The following is a 16,979-nucleotide window of genomic DNA, read 5'->3' on the forward strand; positions in this document are numbered from 1 at the left end:
CTGGTTAGTAGGCAGCTCCTTCTAAACCCCAAACCCAAGCCAGACTCAAGGTCAAGCTAGATGCTAGACCTAGTTAGACCTCAGATCTGGTCAGACCACAGACTAGGCCAGATACTAGAATCAGTGAGACCTCAGGAATCAGTGGACCCCAGAGCTAGTGAGGCCAGACTGTGGAGAGGCCATGGAGAGTTTGGGTACCCAAAATAAATAGAACAGACTGGATCAGAGTAACTGGGAAATGGCTAGAGAGTATGGAGAGTTTGACCTAGGAGACACTTGCCCTTGATGCCACAGGACATAGTCAGGTCTCTTGTGGCCTGGTAGCCTCCAACCCACAAGGGCAGGCTCAGCTGTGAGGAATCACCTGAGAGCCACAGCTGCTCAGGGTATAAGGCCTTCAGAGTCCATGAAGCCACTGCCTCAACTCTAATGTCCCATCTCGGATCATTCAGTTATAGCTCAAATGCCTATGATGATTGGTTCCTCACTGCTCAGTGGATGACCACTATGCCTGGAGTCCTGACTGTGACTTCATCTGACTTGTATCTGGCTATAGGGTCAGCTTCTATCTCTGTCTACAGGCCTGTGCTGCTCACTGTATCCAGTCATCTCCCTGGCCCTACTACCTGGTACTTGGGGCTCACTTTGGGCCCATAACTTTTTGGATGCAGTCCCCAGGGAACCTTGGTTTTGGTCCTGGGTGCACGGGGTAGACAGGGGTACTTGCTCACTCAGTGAGGTCCTGGCATGGCAGTGAGGAATGGGTGTTGCATAAAGGAGGAAAGTGGAGCTTGTGCAGGTCCGCCGTGTCGCCAGAGGCCTGATATTGCCCAGGAAGTTGGGCTAGCTTTGATGTGGCTCACCGGACCTTCCCTGTCCTCTCAGCAGCCTGTCCAGCCCTACACCCAGACAGTTCCGTCTCAGGTAAGTCCTGTATATTTGTGCCAACTCTGCTCTGTTGTTTGCCTGTTCTGCTTTTCTTGACTCTTCCAAGGTTGGGACAGACCTTTCATGATCTAGGATAAACCATAGGGTACTGATCAAGGCCTGTACCTTCTTAAGTAGCCCATGAGGGTGTCAGGGAAGTTTTATTCCTGCTTCATCCAAAGTTAGTATCGGCACATGCAGGTGGTCCCCTGCTGCCAGGCATGTGGGATAAGTCATGCAAAGCCTGGAGTCCTCATAAGCACTATGCAAGAAGGTGGAGAACAGATGCTTAGCATGAAGCATGTCAGGGGATTCTATCCACCAAAGGAGGGCCTTAAAAGTAGAGTGGACAGAGCTTTGTGATATGAAGGCTGTATCTCACCTACATCCCAGCAAGAGAGTCTGCCTGGAACTTCTACTACCCTGAAACTGGCAGGGATGGTGAGTGGTAAGATCAGTGAATGGTAGGGCCCATGGAATACAGGGCCAGTGGACAGATGGGCAGGTATGGCTACTTCCTTGAAATAGGCCTCAGAAAGGCTGAGCCTTTGCACCCTTGGGTTTAGTTGTATACAGTTAAACACCAAATACATATGTAATTTCACGTTCTGATTTGTGCCAATTAATGCTGTAAAAGGAGCTGGTACTTGGAGGACCTACCATGACACTGATCATCCCAGTGACTTGTATGCCAGCCCCAGCCTGTAGCTGGGGTCTGGACCATAGAGAGTCCTCAGGCTCTTGAGGCTGCTTGAAGCTTCTGTGCTGGCTAGAGGGGAATTCAGCAAGTTCTTCCTTAAAGAGAGCAACCTTGGAGCTGGGTTGGGGCAGAGTGTGTGTGCTGTTTGGTTGGTGTATGAGGCAGATGGCTGGGTCTGAGTGTTGGGGGTTCTACTGTGTCCTGTATATAGCTTTCCAAGGTGAGTAATTTCCCCAGTGTCAGACTTAGAATTGAAGAAGAGGAACAGAGTGGCCTGGGATAGATGTCAGCCTGATTAGAAAGGAGCTAGATTCTCCTCTGGAGGGCAAGGCAGTGCTGGACCCATAGCCACCTCCAAGACCCTGCTCCAGCCTCTCATTGTTCTGGTAACCCCATCCCAAGCTATCTTTTCTGGCCCTCTCTTCTACATCCTGCCACCTCCCTCCAAGTGGAATTGCCCCTGTCCCTCCCACCTCCCTGATTGTTACTAGTCATCATTCCCTGTTTCACCAGGGTTTGACCTGATGGTGGCCTTTGGTCTTGTGGCAAAGGAGTATGCCTCGATTCGAGGCGTGGCCATGGAGCCCTCAGCCTTGGGTGTGGCCCCCACCTTCACAGTCTTCAAGGATGCTCAACTCATGCGGCGAGCCAGGTGCGAGGGGTCAAAGGAACTGGGAGTACAAGAAGAGGTTGTGCAAAATGGGGTGGGAAGATTCAATATGGGGCCTGCCACATACTTTGTGGTCTGCCGTGACCCTGGTCCAAAACTGACTAGCCTCTGACACTTTGTCATTAGACCATAGACTGCTTGGCTTCAGCCCTATGTACTCCGGAAATTTTCTTTTGACAGATGAATGAAGTCTTGTGTGTGGGATTAGGCTCCATGTCCAGCATAACTTGAAGCCATCCCTATGTAGCTCAGAGATCATTCACATTCACAAAATTCTGCATATAAGCCATGGCACTGTTCCCTCTAAGTAGTTGTGTATCTTCTTTGTAGACTGATGGGCAAATCTACCACCATCCTAGATTTGAGAGAAGTGGGTACTTTCCAAGAAGCCATGAGAAGGCAATGAGGTCCCTGGTATCTAGTAGACACTAATTCCTGCTTATCCCATGAATGAGTCTTTAACCTGAACTTTGATGCATACAGTATGACTGAACAGCAGGCTCTCTATCCACACCCTGAAAGAACTGAGACCCAGGCATGTAACAAAAGTATAAATAAGGCTTCACAGGGGCATGCAAGGAGCACTGAAAAGCTCTTCACACTACTACCACATGCTCCCATGAGCAGGAAAGGAGTCCACAAGTGAACAGAGCATGGCCCCATGGGCTCCCACAGCAGTTTGGGGCCCAGGTGCAGGCAGCAAGCTGGAGATTTTGTCCTTGTTCATGCTCCTCCATGAGAACAGCTAGAAACTTTGGTCAGGTGCATGTAAAAGCCTCCTGGTCAAGCAGAGAGCTTGGGGATGCTCTTCCTGTCTACTCAGTTGAGATCCACACAGACTCACCACCATTTTCTATAGATGCATGAATTAGTTAATGGTTAGATAAGGGTAAATACAGCGACGTCTTCCAATGTGTATTAATTACTGTAAAACCATTGCTGGTGATGGTCTGCAACTGTCCTCACTCTAGTTCTTCATGATCTCCCTCCCTTGGACTTTACTACTTCTCAATAGCTTTCTCATCCGTTTTCCCCCTACTGTTCCTATCCTGAGGCGTATACATACCACTCTGTCCTCTGAGCCTGGCTCCATCTCTCATTCGATGGGTATGTTAGCTGATTGCATTTCTTGGCTCTGGTGAATAGAGCTACAGTGACCATGAAGTCTGATCTCATTTCCTTTGTACCCAGGAATGGGCTTGCCAGATCATCTGGTAGTTCTTATTTAGTTTTTCAAGGACCCTCCATTCTGTTTCCCACAGTGACTATGCTAATCTACAGTCTCAACACTGTTCCAGGTTCTCTTTACTCTACCAACACCCAATAGATTTTATTTTCCTGACAGCAAGGTGGTATCTCACTATTTTTACATTTCCTCAGTGACAGTGATGTTAAGAGCTTTTCTATCTGCATGATCTATTTTTACATTTTCCTGTGAGAAGTGTCCTTTGAGGCAGGCTTGGCCATGGCCACACATACTTTGTGCTTGACCTTGCCATGGAGTGTCCCTGGCCCTCATGTAGGCTTGACATATTTGGCTGTCCCTCATCTTAATGACTATCTGTTTCCTTCACCAGCCTCTTCCTTCCCCCCTTGTCTTTGCTACCAGCTGTCCCTGTCTCTAGTCTTACCACAAGACCTAAATCAAAGTTGCCTATAATCTTAGTAGTGATTCCTCTTAATTGTTCCTCTCTTCAAATGAGTGACTTTTCTTGGAGCTCTCTCTTCTGGGGTATCCATAAGAGGGTGGGACAGATAACTAACTTCCTTAGAGTGCTCACTTAGCCCAAGTGACCCCCACCCTGATAGCTGCTGAGAGTAGAGGAATCCTTTCTTGTGGTGGAATGAGGAAGGAGCATGTGAGGCCCTGTGATCATTGTGTTTGGAGAATTATAGAGTTGTTCTGTGTGTGTTGGCACCTGGAATCCTAGAACTCAGGAGGCCGAGAAAGGATCACTATGAGTCTAATGCCAGCCCCGGCTATGTAGTGAGTTCCTGTCTCTAAGAAGAAAGAACTACAGGATCATGGCTGAGGTGGTATTTTTCTAGCTCTTGGCTTTTATCCTAAGAGCAGGTGAAGGTCAAACAGGGAGGCTGCAGACTGATAAAAATAGTTGTATTGAGTGACTCAGGACTCCATTTTTTTGCCCCTACTGCCCTTAGATAGGCTGGATCCGCATGGGAATGGATTCCCCCCATTGCCTAGTCTGATAGATATCTCAGCATATATACTCAGTGGGAGCAGCGCTTGAGTCCCAGGACTGCTCCAGGGACCTTCCTAGTGGAGTCTCCCTGGTCAGGCCCCTCACCTACAGTGCCACTGAGCATAGGGATCTCAGCAGCCCTTGCACAATGACCTCCATAATAGCCTTGGCCTGGCTTCAGAGAGCAGAGGGTCTGTTGGCCCAGGGGCCTCAGCACTTCTTGTTGAAAGCTAACAGTTTTGGGTAGAGGGGATGCTCTGCTACACTCCCATGTTCTTTATGGAGAAACAGAGACAGGAATATCGCTCAGTTCAGTCCTCTGAAACACCCTTTGTCTCTCCAGTGATATCCACCCAGCAGCTCTGCCACCAGAACACACCATTGTCTTCCTTGTGCGCCTACTCCCTGAAACACCCCGAGAAGCCTTTGCACTGTGGCAGATGATGGCTGAGGACTTCCAGCCCATCCTTGGGGTTCTGCTGGATGGTGACTCTGGGCCCCATATCATCCTTGGCAGTTGGGAGGGATGGGGCTCCTGCTTACCTTCTTTAACTCCTGGCATATAAAGATGCCAACACCCTGGCCAACCTGTGGTCTCCCTAGGCAACTAGGCATGGAAGCCCATCATCATCAGTGAGAGCAGGTATCCTGGATATCACCATAGCTTTGCACTGTGGAGACCCTACTTGGGCCTTGGGTAGACCTTTGTTCTGTCACTGCCACCCTCTTCCAGCTTACCATTCTTGTCTGCTCCCTATCCTTACTGGCAGCTGGCAGAAAATCTCTGACTTACTTCAACCATGATCCCAGGGCAGCCTTGCAGGAGGTCACCTTTGACCTGCAGGATGCAAAGAAGGTTTTCTTCGGAAGCTTCCACAAGGTCCTGGGAATTCTCTGCCTGAGCCCTGCAGGCTCCAACCCTCTGGTCTGGCCTTCCCTGCATGTGGTTGTCTCCCTTGAGAGTCAAGCATTGATCCATCTAGGGCCTTTGACCCTGGTGCTCCTCTGTTCTGATGGTACCTTCTTAATTTGGGTCAGAGAGCAATTTATTCTCTTTGGGAGGCTCCTACAGTAGCTTTCCCTGGGGAAGTTGAGACCAAGTTGGTCCCAGAGTGGAGTTGGGATCTGACCCCAGGCCCTACATGCTGGGCCCCCTTAATCTGTTTTGACCTGGTCTGGGGGTAAGAGACTCACTGTGGTTTCTGCAGGTCCATGTGGCTGTGGGCCACTCCAAGGTCAGACTTTATGTGGACTGTCGGAAGGTAGCTGAACGGCCTATTGGGGATGCTGGCAGCCCACCCACAGCTGGTTTTATCACACTTGGGAGGCTGGCTAAGGCCAGAGGGCCACGGAGCAGCTCAGCCACGGTGAGTCTGGGCCTTGTCTCATAGGATGGGTGGGCTCTTCCTATGGGGCCTGACTTCCCTGTGCTTCACAGTTTCAGCTTCAGATGTTGCAAATCATGTGCAGTGACACCTGGGCAGAGAAGGACAGATGCTGCGAACTCCCTGCATTGGTAAGTGGAAACAAGATCCTGGACACTGTACCTTGGTCCTGTGAGAGTGCCACCAAGGGTTACCCAGAGTCTGGGTAGATGGCCTGTATAGACTCGAGCTGAGAGAGATGAACTCAGACTTTCTGGATGAGGTGGCCAGGGACCTGCATAGGAAAGTCCCACGGGCATTTGGGGGAAGGCCAAGAAACCTAGGAAGTCCCTGGTCAGCTCTAAGGAGAAGCTATTCTCTTTTTCTATAGGCTCAGGTAGCAGCTCATTCAATGAGGCTGTGGGGCCATCCTAGTTCTGCTGAGGACTTAGCAGCTGTCCTCTATAGTCCCTTGAGAATCCATCCTGAACTTGGCTATGCCAGGAGATTGGGAGGAGGAGAGAAAAGGAGATATAAGGCTCCCATGGGTATTCAGGAGCAGGCACACTGAGCCTGCTGTATACACAGGACTTAACAGCCTTCATTCTGACATGCTCTACCTCTGGCAATGACTCTAGAGGTATACTAGAGTCAGGTGTCTTTGGCCATGGTGAGTCTTAAGATCAGATGAGATCCAGAGGAGGGTCCATTGAACAAGTGATTTATTTTCTTCCAGAGGGATGGAGAGACATGCCCGGCCTTCTCTTCTGCCTGTGCCTGCTCCTCTGAGACCCCTGGGCCGCCAGGGCCCCAAGGCCCTCCAGTGAGTCCAGTGTCTTCTCCCCTGGGGAGAAGCTGCCATTGGTGGACCTCATACCAGCTTTCAGGAAACCAAACCCACCAGACACCCTCCCCAGCCATGTTACGCACAGGATAGGCTTCCTTAGGTTTCTTCTATGGCCATCAGGCCCGCAGCCCAGTCTGGCCAGCCCTGCACACTAGTTGAGCTTTTTTTTTTTCTCTCTGTGTAGCTTTGTGCCTTTCCTGGAACTCACTCTGTAGACCAGGCTGGCCTCGAACTCACAGAGATCCGCCTGGCTCTGCCTCCTGAGTGCTGGGAGTAAAGGCATGCACCACCACCGTCCAGCTAAGTTGAGCTTTTCTGTCTTATATATGTCCTCCATCTGTGGGCAGATGCTGGTCTTTCTCTGCCAGGAAATCAAGAATTTCTCCAGTGTTCCTGACAGAATGAGCTTAGGTCCCACTGGTCTCCAGGACTGTGCTGGTAGTGGTTGGTGGGCTATGATGTGGCAAACTGTGAGCCATAGCCTTGCAGGCAGCTCTGCCTTAGGTACTGGAGAGGAGTTAGCCAGTACCATAAGCCCTGTATCTTGGGCAGGCCATGGTATTCTCAAAGGATATTCATACCTTTTCTGGTCTTCTCTCTGCAAGCCCAAGGCTTCTGGGCCAGTCTTGCAAGGTTACAAATGCTTCCAAAGTCAGTGATTGCATGACACCTGTCAAGAGCACTTACTTTGCACTTGGTGGTTCACAGGCCTCTTTGTATATAGGCCCAGGGTGTGACCTCAGATCTGCCTTAATCCAATGGGTACCCAGCAGGGAAGAGGAGGTCAGTAAGGATAACTTGATCTCGGAGGATCCTTTTCCTCCCAGCAACACACATAGGAGTCTAGGGCTGGAGGAGGCTGAGTATGGAGGATAGCTGAGTGGGACCAAAGATTATGATGGGGCTGGTATTCAGTCCTGTCTGTATCTTTACAGGGCCTCCCTGGAAGGAATGGCACTCCAGGACAGCAGGGACACCCGGGGCCCAAGGTAGGTCTTATGAAGTACAGGAGCAATATGGCTTATCTGACCTGCAGTGGGAGGGCCCCACACATTCAGAGCACAGAGAGCAAGTTTCATGGCATTCTGTATCAAGTGGAAAGGCTTCCCACTGTAGAAAAGCAGGGGTGTGATATCACAAGGAAATCAGGGATTACTTTGGGCTCCCCTATCACCTGCAGGACATCTGGCCCTGAACCTAGTATTTAGTGGATATTTGCTCTTCACCTATTTTTATAGGCAGGATCACCTACATGGAACAAGTAGGGAAAGGAAACTGAGGCTTGGGAGTCCAGATGGCCTAACTCTTTAACTGTCTCCTCATTCCCCTCCATAGACACTGGCTAACTCCTCCATCCATAGCACATAGGAGACTGAATTCCAAAGTGATTTCAGACATGGTTAGCCTCTGAATTTGTGTCATCTACCGGGTCTGTGGGCATGTTGGAGAGAGGGTCTGACTCTGCGGAGGTTTGTAGGTGTGTCAGAGTATGGCAAGATGTAAAATTAATTTTTTGGAGATGTAAAATTTATATCTGTAACAACTGGGGTGGCACCAACAGTCCAAAGAATGACTCATTAAAGTTGATCTTTATGAGTAAAATGAGTTTATTAGGGATTACTTAGAGACAAATATAGACAGTATTTTGCCCTCCATTTGAATCTGGGTTCAGAACACTGCCTATTGTTAAAGCAGCAGGGATAACCACAGGTTCAGACAGCATGCATGTTGCACAGACAAAATCAGGCTAACTCTGGGAAAATTGTTTGTGTGAGCTCCATTACCCTTATCAGGGATTCTGCTGGTCTCAGCAAACATAGTCTGGCTGTGGAAATGACAGAGTTTTTGCTGGAGTCTGGCAGATAAACCAGCTAAATGATAGTCCACTGCAGAATGATTTTCCTCTGGCTAGGAGTGGGAGAACTGGTCTCATTACACATGGTAGGGTCTGGCTCTATGAGGTCTATGTGTGTTGGGATAAGGTCTTGTCTGAGGAATGTGAAGTGGAAGACAATGTACTTCAGTAGCAGTACTACCCCCACCCTACCCCCAGTGGCCTACAAGGTGCCATTCTTGCTTGATTCTAGATTGGTAGGCCACAATGCCACATGTTCAGAGTGGCAGCTGTTGGAATATGCTCCTCTGCACTGACACCTTCACCTCTCTTTCAGCCTTCTGGGGTGTCTGTAAAACTTCATCTCATATCCTGTCCTGCCCTGACCCTGGTACAGTACCTCTTGGGAATGATTGTGTGAACTTGGACAGAGCTGGCTGAGGTCTTTGGATTGTGGACATGCATAGATAGTCAGCCTTCCACCAGTGAGATGAGTGTTCGGCCCCCTTCCATTGTAGAGGTGCTGCGATGCTGTGTGGGCACATTCTGCAGGAGCTCGAGAGTCCTCAGGGATGGATGCTTGTGTCCTTACAGGCACAATGTCAGCTGTCCTTGGAAGCTGAACAATGTGCACTTGCTCTCCCAGGGTGAGCCCTCTGCTCTCCAGACCACTCCTGGATAACTAGCTGATGTTAGGCAGTCTGGTGGGTAAAAATGGACATAACTATGAGGTTTTGTTTGTTTGTGAGAGGGTCTCACTGTGTTGCCTATACTAGCCTGGAACTTGCTATGCTAGCTTAGGTGCCTTTCAGAAGCTGCCAGGATTTTATTAGGAGTGTGTCCTCCAACTCTCCACTGTCTTGTTTATTACTTGCTTTTTTGTGGGAGTCCTAACTTTTTGGAGTCAGCTGTGCTGCTGAGGTGACTAGTGACTTCCCTGCCATCTTGTTGTATGCCCTTTGACCTTGTTTGTGACAGGTTTCTGTACAGATTTTTGTTTTGTTTCGTTTTGTTTTGTTTTTCGAGACAGGGTTTCTCTGTGTAGCTTTGTGCTTTCCTGGAATTCACTCTGTAGCCCAGGCTGGCCTCGAACTCACAGAGATCCACCTGCCTCTGCCTCCTGAGTGCTGGGATTAAAGGTGTGGGCCACCACCACCTGGCTATCTGTACAGATTTTTAAGGTAAATTTTTGTCTAGTGTACATCATTTCTCTGTCTCTTCTGGAGTTTGAGTTTTGTAGGCTATTTTAAAAGGCCTCCCAAGGTGGGCACGATAGCTCTGTATGTGAAGGTGTTTGCCACCTAGCCTACATGCATTTGATTTTCAGGACCCACATGCAGGAAGGACAGAAATGACACTCACAAGTTGTCCTCTGACCTCTACACATGTCCACAAACACTAATCAATGCATATTAAATACAATTAAAATTTAAAAGGCCTCCCTTAGTCTGCAAGTAGAAAGTGGACATCCTCTGGTTTCTCTGGATGCTGGGCATTTTAGAGCTGCATGTGTTGGTTCATCTGCAGCTTGCTTGGTATAAGTTGGGAGGAGCTATGTCCAGTCCTCAAAAAGTTATTCTCCAGCCCCTATCCCCTGAGGATTCAGCCCTACCAGCCAGTACTATCTTCACCTAGTCCTATCTCTGAAGCACACTTTACCCTCCTCACTGGTTCATTTACCAGGCCACAGCCTAGCCTGACCAAACCTTTCCTGTCCACTGGACAAATCCACACATCATGAATGACAGTTGGCTTCCACACCTACAATTTCAACAAGGGCAGATTCAAACCACAGCAGGTTGTGCGTATGCTTGCATGTGCAGGTCAGAGGACAACTTTGTGGAATCTGTTCTCTCCATCCACCTTTACATGAGTTCCATCGTGCCAGCCTAGTCTGATCCTCTTCAGAACATTGCTGGTTCTCTTTGCTTGTTCACTGTGGACTGTAGCACTCACTTGTCCTTAGTTGGTGTTTTCACTGGGACCAAGTTCAGGTTATAGCTGTACTTGGGAATAAGCAGTACCTGTAGAGTTTGCATTTTATCATCCAGGAGCATGGCATCCTGTTTGTTGACGGGCTCAGGTTCATGCCTAAATGTTGCTTCCTTTTGCTGCTAGTGAAAGTGGTTGTCTTTGTTCTCTTTACAGCTTCTCTTGTGGTTCAGGCTCTTTCCCTGAAGGTTCTCACTTGTCTTATTTGTGGTATGTTTTATTTTTATCCCTGTTTTTCAGGCTCACATGAGATCACCTGCATGGTTACTTTTCTTTCTTCTGCCCAATGTTTATGACTCTGTTTTTATTCATTTATTTATTTATTTTTATTTTTTCATTTTTTTTTCTTCTTGCCTGGTAGTGTTGGTGAATAGTTCAGAACTCTGTCAAATGGTGTCATGTGAAATGGAGTCATGTGGTGATACAGATGTCTTGAGTTAATAGTAATTCATTAAGTGCAGTGCTGATTCAGACACTGAAACAGATATTCATTCTCATGGGATAACAAAATTCCTTTCATCTTAACTTATTTGAAATTTGAAAAAACAAATCAAACATTAAATAGAATGTATCATTTATTTCAGTGGTTATAGACATGATCAAGCATTTTTCTTATTGAAGCTCTTTCCTATTAATTTTGCTGTTTCCCCACATGCTAAGCATCATTAAGAAGCCATCATGGTGATGGTCCTCATCACTGTTTAGTATGTGGCAGTGCTCTACATGGTGGTATTTTATTTATAGTTGTGCATTGATAAGACTGAGCAGTTTGCTGTATCTTGTTTGGAACACTGATTTGCTTAATTAAAAAAAAAAGTTTGGAAGTGTTCCTCTTAATCTCAGTTTAAATATCTCTGGTGTCACCTGTCCCTTAGAGCTTGGGTATCTAGTGAGAACCGAGTTTGGTATTTGGGGATCATAGCTTAAAGACATACCCTTTGCCCCCATTATCAGCCCACTGAGTTCCTTCTCTCCCTTGGTGGTTTCTGTGCACGTTTCCTCTGCCCCCTTTGGAAGCAGAGCAGAATAGGAATACTGGGATGGGACAGAAGAACTAGCTTCAAATCCCGATGCCATTTTGGCTTGTTTGTGGCTCTGGATAAATGACCATGGGCTGATGGTGCCCTACATACAGGGTCCCCTCAGGACCCACTCAGGGTAGGCATAAGGGAACCTTTGTTCTTCAGTGAAGGTGCTTGTGGCCTAGTAGGAAAATGACAGCATGGTGGACAATGCTGAGGGCAGGTAGAGAACAGGAAGGGATATGGGATATGCCTTCTCAGTCCTTACAATGCTTCTTGTGTCTCCAGGGAGAGCCAGGGCCACCTGGACAGACAGGACCTGAAGGCCCTGGAGGTCAGCAAGGGTCACCAGGGACCCAGGGCCGTACAGTCCAGGGACCTATGGTAGGTGCTGCTCTGTACCCATCTTCTTCTGCTTTGTCTCTCTTCCCTGCCTCTCAGCCCATCTCCCCTCCAGGGTCCTCCAGGAGTCAAAGGAGAGAAAGGAGACCGTGGACTCCTAGGCTTGCAGGTAACGGGTCAGAGTGGTGGCAGAGAAAGGATATGGATAGGACCCTCCTCTGCATATGATATTGACCTCTGCCTGGTGGATCATTCCTCTTCCTTCCCAGGGCCTCTCTGGCCAGCAAGGCATCCCTGGGAAAACTGGCCTACAAGGACCAAAGGTACTGGCTCCAGGCCCAGGAGGTGATGAGTGGGAGAGAGTGGGCCCAGGTAGTCTTGGAAACAGAGGCTCTGGGTAGTGAGGAAGTGGGAGGCTTCACTTCCACCTGAGGCTTCATTTTTCCCTACTCCCTAAGGCCTGGCGAGGAAGAAAGCCATCTCACCCCACACTAAAGATAAATGGTGCCACCTGGGGTGGGGTGAAGGGAGGCAGCTCCTCTAATCAAAGTTCAGCAATTGGGCAATTGTGCACCCCACCTTCTTAGGGTTGGTCACTTTCTTGGTACAGTACTGGTCTGCACCCAAAGGGCATCGAGTTGGTAGGAGAGAAATGCCAGTGAGATGGGTCTATCAGGGCTGTGGGTGGGCACCATAAAAGGCAAGGACTGGCATAAGCCCCCATCTCAGTTTTCTTCTCCTCTGCCCATTAGGGAATGAGGGGACTGGAGGGACCTGCTGGCCTGCCTGGACCACCTGGCCCCAGGGTAGGCTCTGCCCAGAATCCCCAAGGTTCCCTGGAGCTGGAAAGCTAGTTTGGGAGAAAGGCAGTGAACATCACCTGCTACTGTCCGGACCACTTTGGAGGAGGGACTTGTTCCTGCTGCAGCCTTCCACAGGGCTCTGCTAGCATCTGAATGTCTGTACCTGAGAGCACCCCAACTCTACCCCAGAAAAGGCCCTTGTGCCTGGATCAGGTTCCTGTGGGAATAAGCCCTGTACAGGCCCAATCATACTTACACCCTAACTCTACAGGGCAGGGGTGCCAGGACTGACTGGGCCTGGTAGGGGTAGGTGGCTAGACTACTATGGGGACAGTGATGCTGTTCCTAATGTCAGATTTCCCAGCAACTGGGGCATCAAAGGCAACACTGTGACCCTGCAGAAAAGCTGGTGCTTCTTCACCTTGAGAAGATTTCCCTTCTTCAATCCCAGGGTTCTTTACTCTGAGCTCTGTACCCAATGAACCTTTGAGAGGGTACTCAGGGCAGCAGCTGAAACTTACCAGGGTATGCTGCAAGGACTACTCTCTGGGGTTGGGGGAAGTGTTTCTGCCAGAGCACCCAGAGCCTCTCAGGGGGCATTTCAGTGCAGAATAAACATGGATGGACAACTGGGTGAGGGGTGGGTAGTCTACCCTGGATACTGAGTGAGGGTGGAGTGCCTATACAGAGTACTGTGCATAGGTAGGGTCTGCCCTGGATGCTGGATGAAGATTAGTGGTCTGTTATAGACACTGGTTTGGGAACAGGACCTGGAGCATGATGGGGAGGAGAGCAAGGCCTGAGAGCAGCTAGGGTTAACCTAGCTGGATATCAAGCCAAGTCTGGGGAAGGGAATAGACTCCTTGGGGCTCAAACTCTGATATCTGCATTTTTTGCAGGGGTTCCATGGTTTGGCAGGGGCCAGGGGCATCAATGGGGAGCGAGGACCCCCAGGGGCTGTGGGACCAACAGTAAGTACCCCCCTACCTTCCAGCAAGGCAGCCAAGTGACAGGGATGGTGTGAGCCCAGGTTCAGGGGCGCCCTAATTGAAGATCTGCCTGTTCAGAGCTCCTCATGGCTTCTATGAGGACAACTGGAAGGAGGCAGCAGTTGACTTTTGGGGATCCAGCTCCCTAGGTGGCCACCTTAGCCTTCAACCAAGAAGAGTAGGGTTTTAGCAGCCCAGGGCCCTTTAAGTGGGCTACATAGCATGGGCATAACATAGTAGGAGTTCTTGCTCAGGCCCACCTCTGGGTCAAGAGAGGGCCTGTTCTCAAGGCAGCATTTCAGCTGTTTGGGACCTCTGCCCATACTCCCAGCACAAAATGTACAGCTGGGGATAAGTTCTTTGCAGGTCACTCCCAGCTCCACTTGGGACTGTTTCTGCTGTGGATGTCCAGCTTCATTTGCTCACTGTGGGCTGGAGCTGAGGGCAAACATTTCTGGACCTTGGTAGTTGGGTTGGGCTTTGGCAACACACTGGCCTGTGCGGAGTCAAGCCTGCCACATGTTGCCATGTCTGCAGCTCCTTGTCTCTGTGCTGACAGCATTTTTTCTTTACCCCTGCCTGCTACAGGGTCTGCCAGGGTCCAAAGGTGAACGAGGAGAGAAGGTGGGTGATGGCTGTAATCTGGAGATTGGAACTCCCTAGTGGCACCTGCCATGGGTCCCAAAGCCATGTCCTCCTTCCAGGGAGAGCCACAGTCCCTTGCCACCATCTTCCAACTGGTGAGCCAGGCCTGTGAGTCAGCCATACAGAGTGAGTGAAGCCCACCCTTTCTTGTCTCATCCTTGCCGGCAAGGCTGGGCCCAGCTGATGTCTTCTTCTTCAGCACATGTGCTGAAGCTGAATTCTTTCCTCAATGAGAATGCCCGGCCCCCAATGCCCTTCATGGTGGAGACAGCACAGCCAGGCAAACCTGGATCTACAGAGTCTCCTGGATCACATAATAAGGATCTACTTCCTGGAGACGGAGGACATGTCCACCATCCTGAAGACCAAGGTACAAGACTTCCTGCTCTTAGGAAGGATTCTAGAAGTAGACAGTGGTTAGTTCTTTGCACACACATGGGTGTATATACTTGTGTGTGTGTGTGTGTGTGTGTGTGTGTGTGTGTGTGTGTTTCCTCCTTACCAGTCCCTTTACCCCAAAGATGTTTTAATGAACCAGGAAAAGCCTGGGGTATCCACAGGTGACCCTAATTCATTTAGGAGTAAAGTCTCTACTATGGCCACTGAACCCACACTAAGGTGCTTGTGTGGGTCTCAAAGACATGATGTGCTGCTGTCATGAGTGCTCAGCCTTTGGCCAAGGGCTGAGCCTCTTGCTTCTCCTGAGAGGACCCAGCCCCCCCTGGACAAATAGGGCAGAGAACAGGAAGCTGAAGCTGCTACATTTCCTGGTCCTGCAATGTCCCCCACTTCCTCTCAGGTGAGCCTGCAGCTATCAGCCACATGGGCAGCCCTGGACTGCAGGAGGGGCAGACTCCAGAACCCCTGGAGTGAACAGGTGAATTTCTCGCACCATGCCATCTGTGGAGCAAGAAGGAGGAGCGGCTGGAGTGGAGATACCTGCTTGGGCTGCACAGTGAGAGGGTGGAAGATGGTGCTGCCTCCATCTAAGGGGCACTGTCTATGACAGAGGGATAGAGCTGGCACTTGTGAAGCTGGTTTCCCTGCAGACCCCATTGGGCCAGCAAGTGTGGAGGAGCCACAGAGTAGAGCAGAGGTTTGAGCTGCAGGAGTGTGGGTCCTCATGAACCTTGGAGGGGCCCCATAATGGGAGACAGGATTACAAAGACTGGCCCTCAGTAAGGCACCCCAGCTGAGAGCTCCTGAGGTCCCAGACAGAGTACTTTGGGGGTTCTGAGTGTGGGTGATACAGTTGAGATGGGGGGGCAGGATCCTGCACCAGATGACCTCTTTCCTTTCTCTGGATGTCCTGAGCAAGCTTCTCATGTACAAACCTGCCTGAGGAGGTGTTTTAGGTGCACATGTGGGGTAGGGTACAGTGAACACAGGTGGGCGTGAGTACAGATAAGCACAGGTGAGTTCTATGAACACAAGTGCAGGTGAGCCACATGAGCACAAGTGGCACGGACGGGCTCATGTGGGTTCAGATGGGTGCAGCAGCATCATCTCAAGTAGATGGTGGAGGTGGAGGTGTCTGGCACACGGGCTCAGGGGTGCTGAGGTGCAGGAGAGTGGAGCCACCAAATGGACAAGCTAGAGCACTGGGTGAGTATGGCAGCCTTGTTCCTATTCAGGAGACCCGAGAACAACTCAAAGTTCTGTTCTGTTGCCATGTCATACCAAAAGCTAGTGTGTGGAGTCCTCGAGTTCTGTCACTCTGGGGAAGCCTGCACTCACGGTGCCAGGAGGCCATGCTCTGCTAGGCTGCAGTCCAGCTGCATCTGCCCTTCTCTCTTGCCAGGACCTTCCCTCTGCCGCTCCAAATCACTCTGTACTGCCACAACACCGGCATCCACATTTTTCGTCTCAACACCAAGAACAACTGTGTCCTGGAGGGATGACGAGGGGAACCAGAAGACCCTGAGGCAGCAGGAGTCGGGAGGGGAAGGGTAGCGCCTCTCAAGCCCCTTCTTTGCAGCACATCCAAGTTCAGATAAACCTCTGCTTGCTCATCAGCCTATGTGAGGCGTCTGGTCACTGCTGGGAGCTGCCTCCCACCACTCATGTTACCTATTCACTTAAAACTCCAGGATTCTTGGGCCTCGTCAAAGCCCAGACTCCTTCTTCTGGGCCTCATCAAGGCTCAGTCTGGATCCTGTGCTGACCCTTCTCATTCTCCACCCAAGGCAGCAGATGACTACCTGCTCATTCACTGCTCATCTTCACCCCATTAAGACTTCCATTTCTCAGGGCTCCTTGTCATTTCAGGGGTAAAATCCAGCCCTCCTGCCGATTGTAGAGCATAGCAGACTGTCTACTATGGCTACCCCTGGGCCTTTACATGTCAGATCTGCTTGGTTCTTCCTAGGGTTCCATTCCTGACAGTGTCTCTCCCTCGAGCAGAGCTCTCACATCAACCCTACTGTCTCTTTCAGTCCCCTTTGCTTCTGGGTGTGAGCAAACCCACCCCTGTCCCCAATCCAAGAAGTCCAGATTCCCTTCACTTCCCTCAGCCTCTGTGCTTCTCTCCTAGCATGGTGATGTTACTTGAAGACCTGGTATCTATGGCCTCTTGTCTTCAGGGCCTCAGAGCAAGGTTGTCCCTCAACAGCACCTCAGCCCTGGGTCTCTCTCCACCCT

The 16,979-nt window shown here is 50.0% G+C and overlaps 1 protein-coding gene across 1 annotated transcript in view; it reads left to right on the forward strand.

Annotated features, from left to right (window-relative positions):
- Positions 1-16,354, forward strand: part of Col20a1 (collagen type XX alpha 1 chain) — a 33,796-nt gene extending 17,442 nt beyond the window's left edge. Inside the window, exons 19-36 of the mRNA XM_036186503.1 lie at positions 886-924; positions 2,141-2,279; positions 4,845-4,987; positions 5,272-5,381; positions 5,710-5,868; positions 5,940-6,017; positions 6,602-6,688; positions 7,648-7,701; positions 11,849-11,944; positions 12,018-12,071; positions 12,172-12,225; positions 12,655-12,708; positions 13,605-13,676; positions 14,283-14,318; positions 14,399-14,465; positions 14,539-14,709; positions 15,139-15,216; positions 16,141-16,354. Coding sequence (XP_036042396.1) covers positions 886-924; positions 2,141-2,279; positions 4,845-4,987; positions 5,272-5,381; positions 5,710-5,868; positions 5,940-6,017; positions 6,602-6,688; positions 7,648-7,701; positions 11,849-11,944; positions 12,018-12,071; positions 12,172-12,225; positions 12,655-12,708; positions 13,605-13,676; positions 14,283-14,318; positions 14,399-14,465; positions 14,539-14,709; positions 15,139-15,212 — 1,487 coding nt within the window. The 3' untranslated portion in view covers positions 15,213-15,216; positions 16,141-16,354. The remainder of the gene's footprint in view (positions 1-885; positions 925-2,140; positions 2,280-4,844; positions 4,988-5,271; positions 5,382-5,709; positions 5,869-5,939; positions 6,018-6,601; positions 6,689-7,647; positions 7,702-11,848; positions 11,945-12,017; positions 12,072-12,171; positions 12,226-12,654; positions 12,709-13,604; positions 13,677-14,282; positions 14,319-14,398; positions 14,466-14,538; positions 14,710-15,138; positions 15,217-16,140) is intronic.
- Positions 16,355-16,979: the final 625 nt, after the last annotated feature.

Source organism: Onychomys torridus, chromosome 4 (genome assembly GCF_903995425.1).
Source record: "Onychomys torridus chromosome 4, mOncTor1.1, whole genome shotgun sequence".
NCBI lineage: Eukaryota > Metazoa > Chordata > Mammalia > Rodentia > Cricetidae > Onychomys > Onychomys torridus.